Genomic DNA, 23,499 nt, shown 5'->3' with positions numbered 1-23,499 from the left:
CGATCTTCGACACAGAGAATGACCTGGAAACGGAGAATTGTTTCCGACTTCCGTCGATGTCCAGCGAAACGAATCAACCCTACAAGATTTTCCTCTTAAAGGATCTACGAAAAAATATGCTCCAAACTGAGGATTCCGCAAAGATGCGTCCCTTTCGAAATTTCCGATAAACGACCAACCTTCGTGAAAGGTTCCCTCGATTCATTGGTGCACAGATTTTCAACATTTAGAGCAGATTTCGAACGATTTTCCTCCCTTTGCGAGACTACGTGATGCAGCATGTCGTTAACAGAGATTCGAAAACGAGCTTCCAAAGCAGCCCCATGGCTTCACGTGCACCATAGAATTTTGTAAGAGAGTGCGCGACACGTGTTTGTCCACGTTGACCGTCCCGATGTTCACCGCTGGACCCGCATCGTTTCAAGATCCATAGACTCTCGAAGAGGGCGGCATGGCGAAGATCAAAGAAACCTCCACTCGTTTCTCCACCAAAAACTGTCCCCGAATAAAACGAATTCTCAGTGAAGTGGAAACAACCCTCTCACCAATAAACATCGCTACACGACCGCTTCCCATTCAATCACAATTTCCATCGTCGATTAAGAAACTTAAATTCCTCACAATTCACGGCATATGACTCGAGTCCCAAAACCCGTTCAGAAAATTTCTAAAATTCATCGACCTGCACGGTGTTCCCGAAGGAAACGTCTTCTCGATTCCTTTCAAGGATGATCGAAGGAAAATGCAGGCCCTCCTGGAATGTTACCGATGCAGACCCAACGAGGGTTGCATCGTGGAGCGTGCACGGTGCCCCCTGCTGCGTACCAGCTCGAGGAACAAGCGTACAAGCGACGGAACACGAAACGCTACGAATATAAATGTACACGTAGGGAAAATTTCGAATCATTTTTGATTTTGAAGAATTTCGATAAAATCAAGATTTTAATATTCTCAAGAGTTGAAAATTTGTAGAGTTCGAATAAAATTGTTTGAAGCGTTGCAAAAGGGTATTTCGAATATCCATCACCGGTTAAGGGTACCGAAGAAGAGGGGGTGTGGCACGGTGTACCCCTCGGGATCCTGCGGTCATCCCTCCTGGTCGGTCTCCTTTTGAAATGGTTCGCTAGGTCGAACATGGCATTATGCAGGCCCCGTGTTGTACAGGCCGTTACGGAACCGCCCTGTAATGGGATAAAAATAACCGTGTTTATATAGGATTACGAGACGATCATCTTCTTGGTTCGACGAGCGGTCTCCGTGCTCGGAACAGAGGCGAAGCGGCGCGGTGGGGCCCTTGGGAAGGGTAGAATTTTTGTCGAGGCGGTTCCAACCCCCTATTGTCTGGCCCGACCGTCTTCCGTCACGACTAATAGATACGTGATAGGGACGTGCCGTCGTCTTGGGTACGTGCACGAGGTTATACAGTTTATTCTGCCCCGTGTATTTGTACGCTGATCAATTCTTCGAACGAGTGGCGTCGCGTGCGGATCATTGTTGCGTGGTGTGCTGACCTGGCTGAAGGTGGATGACGCACTGTCTAGTATTTTCCATATTTCTTTTATTGCCGCACATTAAACGTGAACTTCAAACGGATCTGAATACCTTTGATACAATTTCTCAAACTTGATGTTAGACCTTCCGTGTGTTCGAATCGTCTATCGACACCATTATCGTCCGATCAATCAACCCTTTCCATCGCGCGGTCTGATTCCGCGAAATCATCGTGTGCCAGAGCGAGGAAGAAAAGGTTACAGTTTCTAATTGTTTGCACAGTCGCTAACGAGACGGCGATGTCACGAAATTGGACCCATCGATATTAACCAACCCCCTGCTCTCACATATTTGATTACAACTGCTAATTGCGCGACACCGTTCGTTATTGTCTCTCTCGATACGATTGAACGATGAGTTTCTGGGGTTGAAAGAGGAAGACCAAACGCGACCTACCGAGAGGGGTGGAACGGACAGGGAGAGAACGACGAGCCGTTAGTCGAACGTTATTAAATTATTCTAGCGTATTCTAGCGTAACAGCGAATCTACCCGCAGATATAAATTGACACCGACAACGCCGAATCGGCGTTGGCCAGGGACAATCGAGCCGAGCATCGGCTACGACTAAATACGCGACGAACGTGTACCCGGCCGCCTGTTCACCTCCGCAACGGGGTTAAATTCCTGTTATTAATGGATTTGTTTGCGGTGCCTGCCTCGACGGTCAATATTTATTTATCCGGGCGAACGTTAGCGCAAACGACAAGTCCTGGCTGGGAGAGTAGCGAGAAGAGGAGCGGAGGAGGGTGGATTCGCGGGTCAGAGGGAACGGCGAGGCCGTAAATAAATGGCCGGTCGGCGTATTTATTTGGTGAAGAAACAAATTTATGCACCGGCCGAAACGCGAACGCTGCGGCGACTTGGCGACTTGGCAACGAGGAAGAGTCTCTGATTTCCTGTACGCTTTTTATCGAGGGTACGCTCTCGCGAACAGGCCGCTCTGACCTTATGGAAGCGAGTGGGTTAACTTCTCGAGGGGTGTACTTTAGCGTACAGTTCGTATTCTGGTTCGTTCCTGTTTCAGAATTGTATACAAATAAATTTGGTATCAGACGTCGATCCTTTAAATTTCACATTTTCCACAATGCGAAAAATTTCTACGTCCACGCAATCTGCATCCAGCAGACAAGCTGCTCTAAAAATACAATCTCCTCCCACACGACCGACTCATTCGAAGCTCCAAGTGCCCTCGGACGAATAAAAGCAAACACCATGGAAAAAATGTAAGAAAAAATGTTAGAACGTAGGGCAGTGAATCTCTTCCACTCGTCCCGTAGCCTGAAAATTCATACGTATCAATCGTCGCTGTACCTACACCAACAGAAGCGATCCGTTCCTCTCGACAGCTCGAGCTGCACTCCGAGCGGAGTTGGAGTTCGAATGGAGCTCCAGCATCGAACTCCCACCAGCGTACTCGAACTTCGAGTCTCGACCGAGCGGGTCCATAGCGCCTCCACCGACTCGTCTCCGCCGCCGCTACTGCCACCACCACGTTTCCGCAACCACCACCACCGACGGCGTCTCCACCACCACCACCAGCAACAGCACCACCATGGCAAGCCAGCAGCGGCGCCCAAGAGGCGAAGGGCCCCGAGGTTTCTGCGCTCCGAGTCAGTTGGCCGACATGAGCCGCGCGCGTTGGGGCTCCCGGTGTCTGTACGCTCGTTAAGGGTGCTATTCGAAAAACGCGATCGTGGCGTGCGCACCGCTTCCTCGATTGAAATGTACGCGGATCGAGCGGACCGCGCTTCTCGCGTACAATTTATCGAACTGATCTTTGCCGATTCTACGATTCGAAGCGACGAGTGTAGATAGCTTGAAGCTCGTTGAATAAAAAAAAAAAATAATAGTGCGCGACCGAAGGAAGATCGTGTGCAAACAGGGTGCGACGAACTTGCGACTGCACCAAAGGGTCATACCGAGTGTTTGTCAGTGCAGTGGGTTCAAGTGTCACTCGACTGGATACGCGTACGAATTGAAACGTTCGAAGCGGCGCCGTGGATTTTCGTGGATCATTGCTGAAGAGTGAGTTTCGTTGTTCCCTATCGTTAGCTTCGATGTCGCTCGAAAGTTTGCCCTCGTGGCAGCACTTTTGTCACTTGTAGAAACGTATCGATATTGCGATCGATTCGAATGAAAAACCGACCCATTTAAAGTTATTTCATTTTATTGTGAGCTATTTTGGAGTTCTTCGAGTACAGCAGAGAAGAAGTCAATTTGATTTTCAAATGTTTAAGAGTAAGAACGCGTTTAATTGAGCGAGTAAAGAAAGAGAGCAAACGAGAAGAGAATAAGCGGCATTCTCTACTCGTGTTACCGCTTCTGTCATCGTTGCCCCGAGCTGTTTAGCTTCGGAGCAAACTGTGGCGCCCTGAAGGTGCAGGGCCTCTCGTGGACGGGTTTTGTCGTATGGATAGCGAGAGTTTCCCAGGAAAGAGAGAAAAATTCGCGGTCGAAGAGGCGTGTCGACCGACTCGTTGTCCGTCGACTCTGGTTACACGTCGTCCGCGATTTCTTTCGGCCTCGTGGTACACTACAGTATACCGTGTCACAGTCCAGCGAACGGAGCTAGTCGAACCAGAGTCGTTTTTTCCGAAAAACTTGGACGAAATTAGGAGGCGGACGTTATCTGGCCAGACGAACTCCCGCTGGGTCCTGGTTGAACGGTCCCCTGGAAAAGCTATTTAAAAAAGCCGCGGCATCCAGTGAAACCGTTTCGACGGCCGTTCTTACGCTCGACTTGGCTTCGCTCGTTATTTCTATTCAAATTAAGCCGGCGTGGCTACTCGAAACGCGCCAATCGCGACGGATTAAAGAGGAAAAGGTGGAAAAGTGCGATACGAACGATTTACTTGTTGCTCGTTGCGGAATCTGTTAATCCTTTTGATGGATAAGACGACTGTAATCATTGTTTCTTGTTCATTCGTTAAAAATTATAAATTACTGAACCATTTGACAAATAAAAAATTCCAGCAATGACTAATGATGCTAAATTTGTTGAAGTAATTTTTGATCTGAAAAAACCTGGTAAGTGCTCGAGGTAACGGAGCAGAAACTTACAGCGAAAGGACACGGTTTTCGAATATTTTATGGAGCCACGGTATAGGGAGTTTATTTTTGACGCGTGATTCAAGCGTTTTATTCCGACGATCGGAAAGTATCGAATCGGATATCGTGAATGGCGAACGAACCGTGAATCGTTTTAGTATCGATTCACGGGCAAGGAATCGTTGTATTTTCGATGAAGCTCGTCGGATAAACGGAGAGACGTGAAAAGTATTTGGAGAAGAAACATGTATCTACTATTCTTAGCATTCGACGACAGGTATATTGGGTTAAGAGGGGTTGGCCATTTGTAAGAGTCGACGCGAATTTAAAGCGAATGATAGTTACTCGGGTACTTATATTTTTTATAATTTTAATTCAATTTTATGCATTGACGTTTATCGAATTTTATCACGATTTGCTAAAGTTTATTTGCTTTCAATTCTTATATTATTTTGATGGCTTTTAATTTACATAAAAATGAATCGATTATCGTTAGTGGCTAGTAGAAAAATATTCGGGCAGTAATTTTTATGCAAACGGTGTCGACAGGAAACTTTCGTTCATGACGCGTACAGTCGATCGGCAAATCAAAGCGAAATTCGAAAGGAAAGGTTGCTGTTAATCGACAGCAATCAATTGGCAGTCGATGACAGACGCGATAAAAATCGGAGCCCATTGAAAGTCTCGTTCAACAATTCAACTTGTACTACCACATTATTCGCGATAGCGGCTTGAAACTTTCGAAACTCGGTAAGAACTGCTCTTTTCGCTGCAAACATTTTCTATTACCATTGGCAGTTTTGCAAGAAATTTAACTCCATTCGAAGTTCGATATTACAGCGAAATTTATGTTCCCGTTCCCCGTTAAGATGTTAATTTTCCTTCGTCCGCGGTAAAATAATTTAAAGCAAAGCTCGGTTGAAATCAAACAAACGCTCGATTTCCGACGGATCAAACACCCCACTCGCATAACCGTAAAACAGCCGTCCATATGCACCGTCGAGCCAACATTTACATACTTTTCGAAGCCACTTACTAGAATTACCCGCGCGGGATCGCTTGGATCGATGCTTACGGTGGTCGTAAGTTTCCAGCGATTTACACGAACAGTGTAACTTACGGGCTTCCTCGTAAACACACGAAATATTCAGCCTCGTTCGTTTTCCTGCTCGTATTTTCTACGATTCGGAGCATCTGGAATGTAAATGATAGTCTTTCGAAGAAGCATCTTGCATTTTTCCGAATCAAAGCGATCGCGTTTAAAATATCTCCCTTCTGAATGTCACAAAAATTTCAACTAAATATGCAAATATGCCACTAATGATAATTGATTCATTTTTATGTAAATTGAAAGCCGTCAAGTAATATAAGACTTCAAAGCAAATAAACTTTAACAAATCGTGATAAAAATCGAAATTACTGAGCTTTCGCACGCTGTCTATTCTCATCATTTATATTCCTCATTAACAGGTTGTGCTTTTGAAACAGCAACGACACCCCTTGACAACTTGAAAACACGAATCGAGTAGCAAGATTCAATACCCGCGGTCTCTCTCGATAGCTTTTTACGAAGCAGCTCGCGATACGCGAGTCTCGAGAGCGATCGTTCTCGCGGGCATCGTTCTCGTGAAAATGAGACAAAGGGGTAATTATTGGGTGCCGGTATCGCGGCGACGATTAATGGCCGCTATCAATGGCCAGCCAAGCCGACGAGATACGCGGCTTATTAATTAATTGCGTCGAGCAACGCACGAAATCGAGGGCCGATTATTGTAGTCGCGTCTGCCGCGAGATAGATCTCCCTCGTTAGTGGCGGCGTCTATGATCGACGCCATGATCCGAAGGTTAACAGGCCGTCGCAAACAACATTATTGTCGATCCCGCGTCATCGATTCGTCGGGGAAATCGGTGCTCCCGTTACCGGGAAATACGGATGGAACGATCGGTATCGTTCGATAACCCTATCAAAGGAGCCACGTGATCGTCAATCGAGCATCCCTTCGCGAATCTCCCAGACAGAAATTCCACCCCTAATCGTGAATTATCGATCGCTCTTCAACTATGGACCTCTTTCAATGGTTCCACGGATCGGATCGTCACGGCTTATGATGCTTCCACAGCAATTACATCTAAGATATCGTTTGTTTAAACTATATTAATACCTTTCTTCGTATGATTTTTTGTCGTTCTATGCAGAGATATACATGAAATGGAAGATTTCATAAAACGTTCGAGGCCAACGAAATATACATACTGTTTTATGCGCTTTATTTATACTTCAACGTTATTAATCGGATTTCTGATTGACGTGTTGCCATTCATCTGGCGATACGTTCTTCTATTTACTGTGCAATTAACGCGATTCAATGAAAGTGACGTTGTACCACAATCGCTGAATAAAATGGAAGTAAAGTTCGATCGCGACCGTACTCGAGCTCTAAATCATTTATTAAACCAATCGAATTAAACGCCAAATTTAAAATACTATTTCGCTACTATTCGCTAACCAAATCCGTTTGTTCAAAATGTGCAATCGTATAATTCGAAATTATTCGAGGATAGAAATGAGAAAATTCGAGGCGTAACGGCGCGGAAGGCGTTCGATGTCGCGCGACATCGGTCGCGTCTGTCGAACAAATTCCATCAACGATGCGTCGCGACACGTCGGCGTTGAAAGAAACGGCGGAAGTCGCGGGCTCGGTGGCAAAGCGACCACGAGGAGAACGCCAGGCTGAAAAGCGGAGCGGAGCAGCGTTGACGGGGACATTCAAAGGGGCGCGTGTCGCACTCGCCGCGTTCGCAGCGGCGAAACGACGAGCATGCCCCGGGCAGAAATAAGAGGATCCATTGGCACGACTCGCTCGACTTCTTTATTTTTCAGACAGACAAACGGACGGACGGGGAGACAGGCAGACAGACAGGGAGAGATGGAAAGAGGGTCTTCTCTATCGAACGCCGGTTCGCAGAGATCATTACGCGGTACGAGTGCGCGTAGGTCGGTTAGTCGTTAATAATGTCTGTCAAAGTCAAATAACGGGCCCCTTCCCATCAAGTCATGCCGCTTGAAATGTTTAGTCAGCGCTGAGATCTCGTTTCGCGTAATCGTTCTCGAAGCGCTCGATTTTTCTTGCACTCCAGTTAGTACAGGAAGTCTTACGACGTTTCAACCCATCGGTTCTACAACGCGGTTGCTAAGCGGTCGTTGGATGTTCAACATCTTTTTATTCGATGAAAACACTTCTGTCCGATCAGTTCCATTTCTCGTAAATTAACCCTCGACTGGCGACGCTCGTAGCAGATTTGTTTGAATTTCTAGTTCAATGTTCCTTCGTATTACAATCTTTAAAAGTTTCCTACCATGAAGCATAGAAGAAGTATAAAAATCGTCGCGAAGATCTTGATAGGTATCTCTACGTAGAGGCGGCAACGTTCGATAATTACAGGGTACCGATAGAACGTACTGAATGAGTACACGTAAGCTCATAATGGCCGTGCAAAAAGCTGCAAGAAAATCGAATGAGCCTCCGATCGAGAAGATTAATGATCCGAAGGTTTCAAAAAACGTGCGTAGAATCTGCGAGCTTGCTCGAGCTTTTTCCCACTTCCGCGCTCTCGTCACACTACGTCATGTACAATTCCTTTATACTGATTGTTATTGTTATCGAAAACGAAATAAAATGTTTAATACAACGCTTCAGTTTTCTCTTTTCTTCGCTTACAAATCAAACATTCCAATTACACTTTGTAAAACAAGCACCAAACGTTTTCTAAGCCACCATTAACCCCGCCCACCCTGAAGTCACGTACCTACCCCTGAACCTCTATATCTCTCCTGTAACGTTGTGCAAAACCCCGAAACAGAAGAAAAATAGAAAAAAAAATCAGCGTCACCCGGGAATATCTGTGGTTGGTTTAGCCAGTCGAAGAGCAGAGGCAGGAAACGCGATGGTACGTGATGGGAGTGCGTAAGTTGTTCGAGGAGTACGTTTCGATCCGTAGCCCGGTTTTCCATGGCGAAACCCATTAAAAACTCAGCGATGCGCCGTTGCGTTATCTCGACCGGTGGATCGATTTTTGGTATCGCGGTCTCGATCGATTCGCAGGAAACAACGTTTCGCCCTCGAGGAGGCTGAACACGAGTGCCCACCTGGCACGCGTACCCCACCATCTGCGTTCTCACGGCATGCCTCTCCACCTTTCCTTCTACCTGCTCGAACGAAAAAGCCGAAGAGAGAACACGCGCGAAAAGGAGCGTGTTCACGCTTCGGCGAGCCTCCAACGCCGACCATACGGCGGACGGTCTGCGATCGGGCCTTTCGAACGATCGATCGAGCCATCGGCTCCGGCTTCCGGGCCGGCACAAGGGACGTCAAGTATAATGGATACAAATCGAATCGAATGAAGATCCATCGGACGGTCGGAGATACCGGGACTCAGATAGACGGAGGTAGCTGGGGAATTTGTGGTAAATAACGCGTAAATCCGACGCTTCGAGAAGTTAACGCGAGGATTTGGAGATAAGAAAGGGAGCCGGATTATCGTGAAGGTGTTGAAGAGAACGTTGGGCGAAGGATTGATCCTGTTTCGCCGAGGATTTCCGTCGCTTCGATTTCCTTCCACGCGAAAGGGAATTTCTTTCAAACTCCAGAGAGAAATCTTGAGACTCTCGATGAAATTTTCTATTCGATTTAAATTAGATTTCGCTCTTCACCTGTGGAGTATTGAATTAATTGCGTATCAAAGTGTAGCGTGTTTACAGAAGAATGACAGAGTTTCACGAATGTTTAGCTCTATTAATCTTTGATGATGAAGTGTAATGTACGGATAGATTAATCATTCAGCTGTTCAAGTTTCTCTTTAGTTTCTTTTTATATGCGGGCAACTACCTCCTTTGAAACGAAGAAATATTTATAATTTAATGGACGCCTGAGAGCGTGTGTATACTTGATAACTATTTCGATATGAAAAAAGTGAATTGTGGTTTTGTAAATTACAAATCAACGTTGGTACACGGTTTCGCATCGAGACGCGAGCAAGAGCGACTGTAGCTGAAAATACACGCGTCGACCACGTGTGGCCGAGAAACGAACGATGCCAGCGTGCGAAGAGGATCAAACGATCCGCCTACGTACGATTTTCGTCGTGGTTAGAATTATTTGACAATTCTGCACGAGTATGAAATACAATACGAGGGCCGGAAAGCGCACGCTTTCCCCTTTCGAAGAAGACATCTGTCGCGTGATCTTGACGCGACGGACCACGCCAGAAGAAACTCGTTTCCTCGATACGTTTTTCCTTTAATCTATCGTGTCGATCAGTCGTCGACGTGCATAGCAAACCAGCCCTTTTGCGACCCTCCTGACGAATGTGCTGTCGAGCCTTTCAATTCGCGAGCTTTCACTTTGGTTGCATGATCTGCACTCTATTTGCTTCCGCCCATTTCTCTCGAACTCTTGATACATTACTTGCAAGAGAGATTAACCAATCGATTTCGATGCAATTTTAATACGATATAGAATTAAGAAAAATTTTGTTAGAAATAATATTAATAATTTTTATAGTTGAAACGGAGGTAATGCACGTCATTCCTGGTTCCACGTTACCTCCGCAAGATTTAAAACACCCGGGAAAGACAATTCTCGCTAAAATATTCAATTTTCCCTCCAACAATTCTCTCCGGTCTGCACACATCCCGTTCCACTTTGGAGAATCAGCCGGTACACAGGAGAGCTCGAGCAAAGGGACCATAAATTTCCCACGGAACACCTTCTTTCCTCTCGAAACATGCACGCGCATTTCCACCGTTACTCTCTACCCGGTTGCAAATGAATCCGTACAATTCTCCCGCGGGAGCGAGGAAATTATTCGAAACAAGACTTCGAGGATACACTTCGAGACGATCGAAGTTACCTAACTCGAAATTCCCAGACCAAGACCACGAAGGACCCCATAAAAACGTGTTTCAGTGGCCGAGCTACGTTTCGCGTGGCTGTCTTCGCCCCTGGCTATTTTTGCTCCTTCGATTTCTTTTCTTTTCAACCCCCTTCCACCCTCGCCGTTTCTCCTCTTCTCTCGTTCTTCTTGCTCTCCGACCGAACCGTAATCCGAGAAGATTACCCGACGAAATAAACATGTCAACCCCCCCGCAGAGGGGGTGGGGGATATGGGTTTGCGGAGTCTTTATAGACCAAGCGTAGAATATTCCTTTCTTCATTGGCGTACTTAGGTAAAGCTGGAGATGAATCTGATCCTTCCAAAATGCAAACTTGTTACCGTATTAAAAACTCTTTAAATAAATAAGAAAAGAAATATTTACTGAGTTGTGAAATGTTAGCAAAGTTATGGTACTGGACGATTTTAGTAAAGTTAAGAGACTTGGCCCACCCTGGACTGAAATTTCGGTTACGCCAATGCCTTTCTTCCATCCCTGCTTCATCCTCCCGCGTGTCTGCTCACCTTCCACGTAGGTAAGTCCTTCGGATGAAGATCCTTCAAGATACGGGTCTGGTCGGAGCGGGCAGGGCCGTTAGTTAAGCCACAATCGGCCACGATGAGAATGTGTCCCCCACACAAAAGTTCACGCGCGATCGACCGCGTGCCCTATCTTCTCGATCTGAACCGGCAGATCTTGGACGGATACGGTCTTACACGAGTTTTATACGACCGTGTAAGTATCTTTCTCTCCAGGCAGGAGACGTATAGACACCTTTCGCCACCACGAAGAGAGCTTGTTCGTTCGCACGGGGTGGGTGACAAGCTCGTGTACAAATTTGTGGCTACCTGCGCGACGACGAGAATTCAATTCACCGGGACCGAAGGTTGGCGTCGATTTATGGGTTTCTGGAGCATTGTCCATCCCGTAAGCCTGTCTCCATTACACCGCCTCGTCGATCCATCGATTTTCAGCGACGTCGAGCATCGCCACCCTTCGACCTTCCACCTCTTACCGGTGGTTCGTCCTCCTCGTTCCAACACAACCGGACCAAGTTGAACCCGCTGTACGTTAAAGTGGCCTCGAGAGGACACCCTTTAAACCGTGAACTCTGACTTCGGCTCTTCTAAAATTGCAAAGCAGTCGAGTTCCGTGGGAAGGGCAAGGATTTCAAGGGCGGTCGCGGTCGAGCCGCAACCTGCGACTTTCAGTCGAGTCTAAAATTACGAAGCATCGGGTGAATCTTCGTCCCAGGATCAAAAGAATCCCTCTTTGCGGGAAACATGGAAGTCTGACTAATGTCCTGGACGATACTTTAATTAGTAAAGCGGGAGAGGTTTATTAGAAGCTGTTGAGCGTTTTTATTTCGAATTGGAAATTGCGGAAGTTTTGTGTTTGTAGAACTTTCAAAAGTTATTTCATATTTTTATAGTAACGTTAACAATATAGAAAATTTGCCAATTATTACAATTTGTTTAATTTCAACCAAACACCACTTGGATGAATACTCTTGGTACATTCAAACGTAAAATTCATTTGTAAGCAGCAACTGTAGATTAAGCCATTTAATACCGTCCACCAATCTTCGCGAGTACTTTCCCGACCAATTTCCTACAGAATTCGTTGCTACGAATTTAAGAAAGAAACTCGGAGTACAATTCAACGAAGAATTTTCAAATTCAAGCTGAAAATTCGTAGGGTATTACGCGATTTCGTGGAAATTTATTGCGATCCAAGGGCTCGTGTACACTTAGCAATTTCCATAAAGCGCAAGATGAAACACGTGATATCCTCGGGCATTAGAAACGTTACCGGCGTGCTTTATAACGCTGCTAGATAACACGGCTAGCCGGAGAAGATCCACGAAGAAGTTCCTAAATAATACGATGTCGGATTCTATGGCCGAGGTAATTGGCTGCTGTCTCTAGAATCTCCTGCGATCTTCGAGGGGTTGCAGCTCTCTTTCGAGGGCCTCGATCGATCTGCAGCCCCGAGACTCGACCAGGGACGTTGGGGACGAACTTTGACCGGATCGAAAACAACTGTCGAGACGCAACGGAAACGTTCATAAAAGATCCAGAAAAGAAACTACAGAAACTTCTTGAGGAATATTCTGCGAACTTGGGTAGTTTTCCTTCGGTATAATGTTAAGCATAAAAGGGAGGAAATAGAAGAATTTCTACAACGTATGAAGTATTCGGGAATTTTCAGTATCAGGATCAAGTGAAAATTTTATAATAAAAGCTTGAATGATTTTATTTTCTAAATTTAAGCTTTCCACTTGCCACCTCGTAATTGATGACGCTTCAAATTAATTCAAACATTCATATTATTCAAAAGCTCAGAAAAGTTCTATGAATAAATCAATAAATTTCAATATTCGCAAACAGCGATACACACCGGCGTACCGCAACAACGATATTCAGCCGTACAAGAAAACCGCATTTCCCGTCTGTTTTCATCCCCATCGAGCCGGCAAACTTAATAAAATCCATTCCCCTCGGATCGCTGAAATTTCTCGCGGTGCCTCTCGCGAGACCTGCTGCGATCGATAAGACTTGCCATTGTATCCCATCCACCATACACGCGCTTGTACCATCATTTCTGACCATGCTGGAATAGAAACGTCCAAATAAAATGGAAAAAGAATCCTCGCAAAGAGGTGTCTCATGAATACTCTTGAGGATCCAGCTCGTTGATTCTTTCTACCCGTTGTCACGCGATACCCAACTAACCCTTGAAAGTTTTAAACCGCTTTTAAGCCGCAAAGAGGATTGACGCGACATTAAATAAATAAAAGGAAAGGAAGCTGCGTATAGTTCACCTTTAGCCGGTGAAAATTCAGATCTGTCGAGCAGCCGCGTTCAGTCGACAGAAGGCGGAAGAAGAAGAAGGGAGGATCGCGACAAGGGTGTCGGTGGCACGGACGGACAGCTTGCAGGCCGCTTGTAAAGTGGCGAAGAAGACGAGCCGAACGGCAAAAGCAGCAGGTTCTATGAAAGGAAAGAAGAGCTTTCCCAGGGTGCAGCCGAGCGGACTCGACACTCGAGCTTATCCTCGACGAAAGAGAAAGAGAACGGAGGAAAGGGCAAGGGCATTCGTGACAATTGCAGTGTGAAATGCCATGTGTTCGTCCGCGTACGCCGTACGGTGTCGAGTGTTTTAAGCCTTTAAGTGGGTAATACCGGGCACGTTTATAAATTGAGTCCTCGTCCTGGAGGATTAGAGGCTGGCCTTCTCTGCGAGGCTCGGCCGATGGGAAATCTGTGTAGGGACGGCCGATACGCTCGCATAATGCGCGTTCCACGCCGAGGAGCCGTGGATTATTCCGCGTCATGAATCTCCCGAGAACCTACCCCCCTTTCTGCCCCCTCTTGTCTACCTTCCCTCCGTGTGTTCATCCTGCTTCTCCTGCGGTTTCATCGACTTTCTGCGTCCTCGAGATAACGACCGGCTAGCTATCATCGATTCGACCGGCCAGCAACGGTTCACCCTCGATCAAGCGCGACCACGCGTGCTGACTGTCCGCTCGGCTTACGTTTCAATTAGGGAGAAATCCTGGTCGCGAAATTTCGATGCGTTTTTACCCCATTATCGCACGACGTACGGTTTTATAAAATTCATGTACCGAGTTTTGACGAAGCAATTTAATTTCACAACTTGCCACTTTATAATTGTTCTATTAAATTAAAGAAAAATATACGTTTAAGATAAGGGAATCATATGAAATGTTGTTATAATATATTTTAACGTGTATAACCATTTTCAGCGTGGTATAGTTAACGTGTTGATTGACCAGAATAATTAATTACATCCAAAGAGTATTACCTTCCCAGGCAACTTCATTAAAGCAGTAACGCGATACGGTAGAGTATCACTGTATCGCACCCCCCGAGGAAGCATAAACCGCAGTTTAATCTCTGTCATCGTATCAACTAGTTACTCGCCGTTTTGCAAACATACCAGTCGATATTATCACTCCAAACTAATACAGAGTATCTTCAATCTCTAATTAAGGCTAATTGCCTGCCTTCCATTCAAACCTATAAAAGCAACAATTTTCCGAATAATCAATTCAGCTCATCGTCGATAAACTCTACCGTCTCTCCTCTATTCATGAAACTGGTTATAAAAGGAAAAATTTCAAGTTGCAGACCAGCAATTTTCCTCGAAAGGAACTCTCTCGGTTCTGATCGACCATCCATTTCCCGGCAGACGTAGAGTCGTTAATTATTGACAATCGTCGGCTATCGAGTCGAATCGACCGCGAAGAACAGGGTAGGTAGACGAAGGGTATCGCGGGTACGAGTGAAAAGGGGCGCGAGGGGGCGGTGAATTACAAGCCGGTGGTAGTATCTCGAACGAAGGCGCGACGAGGAAATTTCGCGTGCGGGAAAGTGTGCGGCACCGGCGGAATATTTAAGCGGCAAGGGTTGCCAGCCGGTACCTAAGTGGCACTCTCGCCTCTCCTAACCGTCTTTTACGTTTTCCGTTGGAAACAACAGAGGGCAGACGTTAAATCCGCGCGAGTCCCTGCTTCGACGCGGTTTCACCCTCATCGCGTGCCACCGGCAACTTTCCATCTTTCCCTTTTCCTCCCTTCTTCTTTTTTTATTTTTTCGAAGAAAAGAGCAGCCGGTTGCGCGCCGGTATTTTCGGTGAAAACGCACCCCTCGACGAGAGGAGAACCCAACGACGAACTTTGACTTCTTCGAATCGACTGTAACTTTTCTTTCTTTTTCATTTTCCTTTCTAGAAACGAGCGTGTTTGCGTTTAAGAGGGTTGCTCTGGCAAGAACTGTAGTACTTGTAAATTTCGAGTCGCGAGAGATCGCTTGAAGAGGTTTGCCGAGCAATCTGGAAGTTAAATTCCTCCCCGGCGGTGAAATAAACGAAAATGTAAAAAAAAAAGTGCTTTTTAACCGTGAATTTGACAATACGCCGACTAGGGTTCTAGAGGAGTCAACTTTTCCATACACGTTCCTCGCGTACGCTGTAGAAAAGTTGCTGCTTCATTTACCTTAATTAATCACGGCCGGCGAGCGACGTCGCGCGCCACCCTGCTCGTGCAACATTAATTCATCCCCTCGAACAATGACGTTTTAAAATATTTCGTAATGAACTAACACAACTTTGACTTTTGACGAGTTATACCTTTCAATTTTAACGTTAAAAATTCTCAAGTTTTTCATTGGAAATTCCTTTCAAAAACTACCCTCGGCGAACCGTTCCGTTAGATTGTAATCTGAAATTTGTTATTTTATCCATGTGAAAATTGTCGTTTTGTTTCGCAGGTGTAATCCATCATCGAGCGGGGAGGTTCGAGGGTGAAAGTACAGTGGGCAGTGCGAGAAACTTTGACCATCACTCACGCGTTCCTTTCGATGTAAAATGAACGAATGACCGCGACACGTACGCGATGAGGCCGAAATCGTGTTCCCTGTTCCTGCTGTTCTGCGTGTTGCTGCCGGGCCTGGTGCGACCCTTCACATCCGGCGAAGGTGAGTAAGGTTTAAGCTCGATTCTCCGGGGACAATCGGATCGGACAGGGGAGAAAATAGGATGATCGCGTGGAACCATTAATCGTCGGGTTAATAGCGAGCGACGAACGTTCGTCGATTGAAGAGATCTTCGTGATGTTTCGTGACAAACGAAGCCACTTGGTACGAGTTTCTCGCGAACACGAGAGCGCGCATAACGCGAAACGAATGCTTTTTAATTGTAGATCGTTCGATAAGCTATGAAACGAGGGGACTCGTTCCAAGAAACGAGCGTCATCGGCCTGTTTTGCAATCCTTAGGATAGTTGCAATTAGCTGCCTGATAACGAATTTGATAGACGTAAACATTACTTAACGATCGTTGCGTGTGCGAGAGTAATTATTCCCGGAAGAAGCGATAGAAATACGCAGCGTACAGAATATCATTCTCAAACGATACTGCGATTTTTCTTTAACAGCAGATACGTCGGTAATCAGCATCGATGTTCGAAGTGAAGCGAGCATGAACTTGCTTTCTGCGATTCTCTAAGAAAGAATTGCCGTATCCGCAGTGGACGGGACTAGTCACGAGCAACATGCTTGACGATGGGAAAAGGGTAACGCGGAGGGAGTCTGAGCAGATCTAATTATACGGCAAGTCAGCAACGTTGATTAGTGGTGGGCATAACCGGCCGGTTACGTTACACCGGCCGTTTTCGATGATGGATTACGCTCCCCTGGAGCTAGTTTTAAAGCGACCTTATGCGAAAGGGGGGTTGCCTTCTCCGCTTTCTTCCTCGGCTCTAACTCTCTCGCGGTACCACGTGGCCGACTAATTAGCGTCCTCAACATCCAACGGGCCTCGTCATCGCGCTACGATGAGTGATGATGAATGGCGGTGGATGAGAGAAGACGAAAAAAAAAAAAAAAAAAACATTGTTACACATAAGGATAGAAAGTTCGCGGTAGAGGCTGAAACGTCGCTCGAAGCGGTCGGATCAAGTTGGTGAATTATCGCGTACTCTAAATCTTCCTCCTTGAAGAGGTTGTCGAGAAGCGTAGTTAATTTAGCGGATGAATCAGGTAATTAACGGTGACTTACAATGATACTATGGGGATCGGAATAGCCAAGGAATTCGATGCGTGAATTCGAAAATGCTAAGTTGGATAATCACTTTTTATCTCGGAAAATATTTTTCTAATTGCTATCTATCGATCAGCTAGTAATTCAAAGTGAAAGTTTCACAAAGAACCGCGTATAGTTAGTTAAATTTATCAAGCACGTTCAGGCACCCCGAGTGAAACAGAATAGAAATAGAAAAAATAAAAGAATCATCAGACAAATGTGTTTCTCGTGTTTCCTAGTGTCACCGGTCGTCAGAAATTCAAGCTCGAACCGTAAACATTTCAGCCAGCGATGACTTATCAGCGGATAATCACACGTCGGGAGTTTTCTAATGCTTCGTAATTACAGTTCTCGATAGCTCGAGCGTGGATTTTTCGCACGGCTCGTCGCGATGCAAATTACACGCGTCGACATTTAACGATTCCGCGTACACGACACCACTTTCTCAAGAACGTCTCGCGAGTATCGTCAGCGGCGCCTAAGAGAATCGTCGTCGTCGTCGTCGTCGTGGTGCGAGCAGGTGAGCGAGTGGAAACGCGCGCATACGCGCGTGTGAATAATTACCCTGGCGATTTATCGCGACGCGATATCGTGTCATAATTCCAACTGGCCGCCGTTCCGGCGCGCCGTGAAAAATATTAGCCGCGTTAAATAATTAACGGAGTGAAAGAGCTCGAGGACTTTTCCTATCTTCGTCGTTCACCAGTTTCGACGTGGTATCTTGGCGCCGCGGCTGCTTTTTCCAACCCGTTCGCGAATTTCATGGTCTAGATTTCTCGCAGAAACGCTTCGTTGTTTCAGGATGATTCATGTTACAATTGTTCAGATAGAATCGCCGAGAATTAAACGAGAATTTGTTGCTACGACGCGTGACGCAATTATGTTAGTGCTACAAATTAGCGTGATTGATGGAATGTTGAAGTCTTACCGAGCGAGACGGATGGAATGATGAAAGAGTGAAACTTCCAGTTGATTTATTTATTAGAGATTGCTGATTGTAAATCGTAGATTGTGAATTGTTTCACTCTTTTTACAAACCGTGTTTGTTTCTTCAATTATTGAACGATTCTTGTACTCTTTTGAATTGTCTGGTGAAATAAAAAATAAAGCAAAGATATTCTTTTCAATGCCCGAAGAAACAATAGAAGAATGAAATTCAGTGGAAGAAATTTTTCTAATTCCATGCCAAGATTTCATTATCCATATAAAACTGCACCTCTAGAAAAAAAACGAACCAGTTACAAGGAATTACAGCAATCGGTTACACGAGGGACAAGTTAAATATTAATGACCTTAAATTACAACCAATTGAGTCTTCCTGGTTAAATGAATAGAATACAATCTCGAGAAATAATGATTCAATACACTACCTCTAAAAAGTATCCCAAACCATTAATCATCTGAGCCATGAAAGCAGTTTCAGGATCACCACTTTCGAAACGACTCAACAATTTATTATCATGACTCAATATCTTCCATATAATACTCTTAAACCTAGGGACCTATTTTTCTTAGCTTATCGCGAATATACCTCAAGTTATAGCCAATAAAGTGTAAAAATCAAGGATCTTACTGTCACCAGTTTACGACTACCGTGCAGTACATAAAAGTAAGAAGTTTAGTTTCTGAAAAAAAGGCTAGATACACCTTCTCGTTTAACCTCGGTAGGTATCGCTGGTATCCGGTAGCGGGGAAGAATTACGAGGAAAGAAAATAGGCGGGATGGCGTAGAAAATGTTTATTCCGGCGAGGGAGCGAAAGCGGAAGACGCGTCGCGTCGGCAATCTCGAAATTTACGACTAATAAATTCGCTGTGCGTCGATGTTCGAAGCCTATCTTCTTACCTGCCCGCCTCGCAAAGGTCACGTTCCTGATTTCGGATTCCGTTCTACGTTCCTCCTCGTCTCGTTATCTAAAGGAGCCCGGAATCAGCGGCTCTCCGTGAGAACCTATTACTCATCCGCGTGCAGCCGAGCGGTTGTTCGTACGATAGGTATCATAAGTAAATCGCGATCACGGACCGTGATACGACCTTCGATCCCTTGGTCGAACCGGCACAGGCCCGGGAATAGTGGGAGGTCGGGTAGATCTCGCGAAATCGCCCCGGGGAAAAATGCAAAAGCAAGCGCGAACGCTGGTTGGCGGACTCGCTCGAGCGAGCAATTACCCGGTTGGTTCCAGGCTGCGGAATGGGGCCCGTCTTGAGCCGACCACTAGCGAGAGAAAGAGAGAGTTGTCGGGTAGGAACGCGAGAAAAAAAGAAACGAGCAACGGCAATGAAGAAGGGAGAAAAACTTTTTAATCTCTCCTGGTCTCTCATCGGCACTGTACCCGAGCGGATAATTCCTCTCTCTCTCTCTCTCTTTCTTTCAGTATGCAAGCCTCTCTCCGTTTCTGCCATTCTTTTACTTGCCGCGACGAAAGGTCGGGTCAGCTTTAATTATCGTAAATCAAACGGGAGAGTGGTGCGCCGAGAGGAGGCCCCGATGGTTGTGCAAGCGCGATTATTGTTGAAATCGCGAAGAACGACGGGAAAGAGTGGCCAACCGGTAAAACGTTGGCCGGAGATCGTGAAATATCGACCGATCGAATTGCAACACGGATGATATTTTCGCGTACACCCTTGCGAAGCAGTCTCGTCGATTCGCTCATTACGTTCATCGATATTCCCGATCTCACTTTCGACTCGTTCCACACTTTAATTTTGGAATTTATAAAAGAAATCTCATTGAATAAAATTCCAATTATTACTCAGACAGAAATTTTTCCCCCTATTAACCCATTTCTACAGATACCAAAGATCCGTCCGGAACTCCTTACAGGCGATACACATTTTACGCATTTTATCCTCGTTAATATCAGATGACAGCATTTAATTACATGCGAGACACTCTTATCCATCTACAAGTGTTTGAATGGATCATTCAGATCGGTATGGTAGCACGGCTACAAAGATTTCTCAATCTTCCTAGTCGCGTCTATTCGAAACTCATCAACGTTCCTTCGTTTATTCTTCCCAAAGGTCTTGTAATTAACAAAGTAGCAAGACGCAATTGAACGATAGTCACGGTGGTCGAGGGAGTCGCCTCGAGTTTTCCCGCTTTTGATCGAAGCCGAAGATTCAAATCTCGGAGGCTCGCAATTTCAATACAAATCGGTACACACGGGCCCCATTGTGCTTCGCAAATGGAACGATGAATCCGCAAAAGCAGCCAGGTGAAATTTTGTTCCAGTTCGAGTGGTCCGAACGGTACAACGAGCAAACGGCGAATCGACGTGACGTCGATTCGTGAAGAACGCTCGTTATCGATAGCGGGCAGAAAGAAGACACCGCGGGAGACGAGCACGCAACCAAGCAGTCGTATCTGATTCTGTTACTCGGTTAATTACACGCTTTAACGTGGACCTCGCTGCCGTGCCGCAATCGGCTCGTGTAATACGCATCATCACCCTCCGTTTTCCACCTCTCTTCCTCTTCTGGATCGCTTTTAATATTCACCCTTTCGCTCGCGCGTTTTTCGAGCGGTTTCATTCGTTTAATTCTCTCTGTTTCGCGCGTGCCTTCTCCGTCCCTCCTTTGATCGTTGAAAAATTTCATCGACCACTCGAAACAATCGACCCACCTGATGGATGAAATTCGATAACGAATTGCGTTGAGTGTCCCACCTGTACTATCGTTGATTGTTTGATTTTAACCGGGAATTGAGTGTTAAGGTTTAGAATTGAATCGAGGTTAACGATTAATTGGTGCGACGTATGATTGATCCTTTTTTTATAGAAGATAGTATGGGAATATGGGATAACCATTTCGCTTTCTCAAAGTTACTTTTGGAAGCACTGTTCCTTACCTTCGAAAATTTCATTCCTTCGAACTATTTCACCACCTGAGAAGTCTATTCCAGAGTACACTGACCGCCCTTTAAACTTTGACCTCTGACCAGGATTCCGAATACAATGCGGGACTGTTGTCGCGCACCGTTCGAAGATAATGCGCCGCTGTCCAAACGGAACGAATCGGTGAGGTTCAACCTGATTTCATCTCGAACGTCGATCGTTCCCGACCGATCAGCCTCTCGATCGATTCCTACCTTCGATTCGCTCCCTCTCACGGCTGCTCGAATCTACTTTCGAGCCTGCTCTCTACGATAGAGATCGGCGAAAAAAATGCGACAGGCACACTCGAGGCGTATCTCTCGTTAACCAAAGCGACGGTACAACAAAGTTCCCTGGGAGCAGCAACTCGATCCAAGCACCTCGACTCTCGGTATTTGGGCCTGAACCTCGTGATCCGTGAACGACCCGGGACACAATGGCGGTACGAGCGACGTCTCATTGTAACTTCTACCTCGTGGAACACCCTCGACACCGGAAGTACTCTCTTCACCTCGCAGGATCGGTTCATAGAACGCGTTAATCTCGAGCGACACCCGTGAAAGCCGTCACCTTTCGTCGAAAGTGGTTCCAAATATTTTTCCACCACCTGGCGTTGACTTCTCGAGAGTGCAACAACTGTCGTTCCGGATAATCCAGGGTCAAAAGTGTCTCGAGTGCGTCCCTTTCTCAACGGTGGATCGAAAAACAGGGAGAGAATACAAACTTTCACACGAACCCCGCGTTTGCCACGGTGTAATAATATTCTTCTCGAATATTTCTTATTCCTCTGCTTGATCTTCGCTGCGCAAAGGTAGAAATTAACGTGATTGTAACGGAGAATTCATCTTTTTCCATCACGAAATGGTAGGTTCATCACGCGAGATGAACATTTTGCGGGATCACAGTTCGTGGAAATTCAATTCCTCCCTCCCGCCGAGTATCCTGGTAAATTAACACCCTTCAACGTGGTCCGGTGTCAAAGCGTGAACGAGGGTCACGGGTGTACTTACACACCTTGATTTCGTAGCTCGTTAAGCGCGAGGCTCGCGAGGTGATCGCGAGTACGCGTGGCTGAGGAAGAAGAGTCAAGCGGTGGGGTCAATGAAGCTGGGAGCAGGAAGACGAAGCGTTACTTTGACCGATGTTCGGCTTGCTAAAATAACAAGGCACGCGACGAGAGAAAACAAGGAAGCTCTTGTTTCTTTTCTCCTACGTGTTCGTCTTCTTCTTTCCATTCTATTCGTATTCTATCGATTTATTTTTGTCTCGCTTTGCAAATTTTCTTGCCTCCCTTTATTCTCTTCAAACGATAAAGTAATTCATCTACGATTATATAATAAGTAAAATTCGACTTTCACTTCATTCCTTTATTCACACTCAAAGCCGTCGATAAGATCGCGAAACAAAAGTTCCATCTCTTTACTTCTTCAAATTTCCCCGCTGTTCCATCCTATCTCACGATCCGACCTCTTTCTTTCCCTCTATCAATCTTTCTTTCTCTCAATCTCTTCCATCTCTCAGACCTGTACGCCCTCGCGTCTCTAATCTGCATCTCCGTCTATCTCATCCTCTTCAGGCCGGCTCGTAGCCCGCAAGCAAGCAAGAGCGCCGCGCCGGTGCGCTGCAGGTACCTTTGTTAATTAAGAGGCGTCATGTGTGGTCCCTTGCCCGTGGGTACACGCTGAAACAGTACACGCTTACGCTCGTGTCCCTTGCCGGCTTAATACGCGGTCAACCCACATGGTAGCCACGCGATCCTTCGCGTACAACGTATACAGACACGGGTAAACCCTCGTCCATATAAGTCACGGGACATTAAATAGTTTCAGTTTTACCTTTACGCTAATACCAATGGATATTAAATCAAAGCGAGATTAGTTACAAGATTAATTAATTGTGTAGACTGTTAGATGACCGACTTATAGGTGAGAGTGTACATAGAAAGAACAAACGTAATTCGACTGATACAATTAACTATCCAACTACAGGGGCTAATGAACGGAGAGAATCTAGCGGAGATCTCGTATCCGCAATGATTCGATTCGGATACGACGTTCCGAATTATCGGAAACCGATGAAAAAGCTCCCTTTTTTCCCCGGAGCAGTGCTCGCGTATCGCGTGACGTTGCACAATTAAGTCCAACCCCTGGACGGAAATTCTTTTTTTCCAACGGGACCCAGAAGCGTTGCCCGGGCGCTTGCTATGGCTACGAGCAATTACCGTGGCGCAGTGGAAAAGAAAGGGTTCGATGGACAAAGGCTCCGGTGTTTGGGGGCGTAGCTGATTCGTTGATAGATCCGAGATTAGGCTAGGGTAACCTAATAATTGGGACAATCAGGGTAAGGTTTGCGTCCGAGGTGACGGTTCGAATAACTAATTTACCCGCGAAGACAGGAGATTCGTAAAATAAATGTTTTTTTATATCATTTTTCGAAGATTAAAGTGCTGAATACGTCTTCGTCAGTTTAGATTTTCTGTCTTCGATAAT

General features: G+C 45.9%; 1 protein-coding gene and 1 long non-coding RNA gene across 15 annotated transcripts in view; one reads left to right on the top strand and one right to left on the bottom strand.

The window, feature by feature from the left end:
* Positions 1-23,499, bottom strand: part of LOC114879615 — a 187,619-nt gene that overhangs the window by 34,551 nt on the left and 129,569 nt on the right. The window lies entirely within an intron of this gene.
* The window catches only part of LOC114879617 (netrin receptor UNC5C-like), a 34,928-nt gene continuing 14,564 nt past the window's right edge, over positions 3,136-23,499 (top strand). For both annotated transcript variants that reach the window (XM_029194686.2, XM_029194685.2), the window contains exons 1-2: positions 3,136-3,577; positions 15,827-16,033. In XM_029194686.2, the coding sequence (XP_029050519.1) occupies positions 15,952-16,033 (82 nt within the window). In that variant the 5' untranslated portion in view covers positions 3,136-3,577; positions 15,827-15,951. The remainder of the gene's footprint in view (positions 3,578-15,826; positions 16,034-23,499) is intronic.

The sequence above is a fragment of the Osmia bicornis genome, chromosome 6 (genome assembly GCF_907164935.1).
Source record: "Osmia bicornis bicornis chromosome 6, iOsmBic2.1, whole genome shotgun sequence".
Lineage (NCBI taxonomy): Eukaryota > Metazoa > Arthropoda > Insecta > Hymenoptera > Megachilidae > Osmia > Osmia bicornis.
This window is presented reverse-complemented; position numbering and strand designations above follow the sequence as displayed.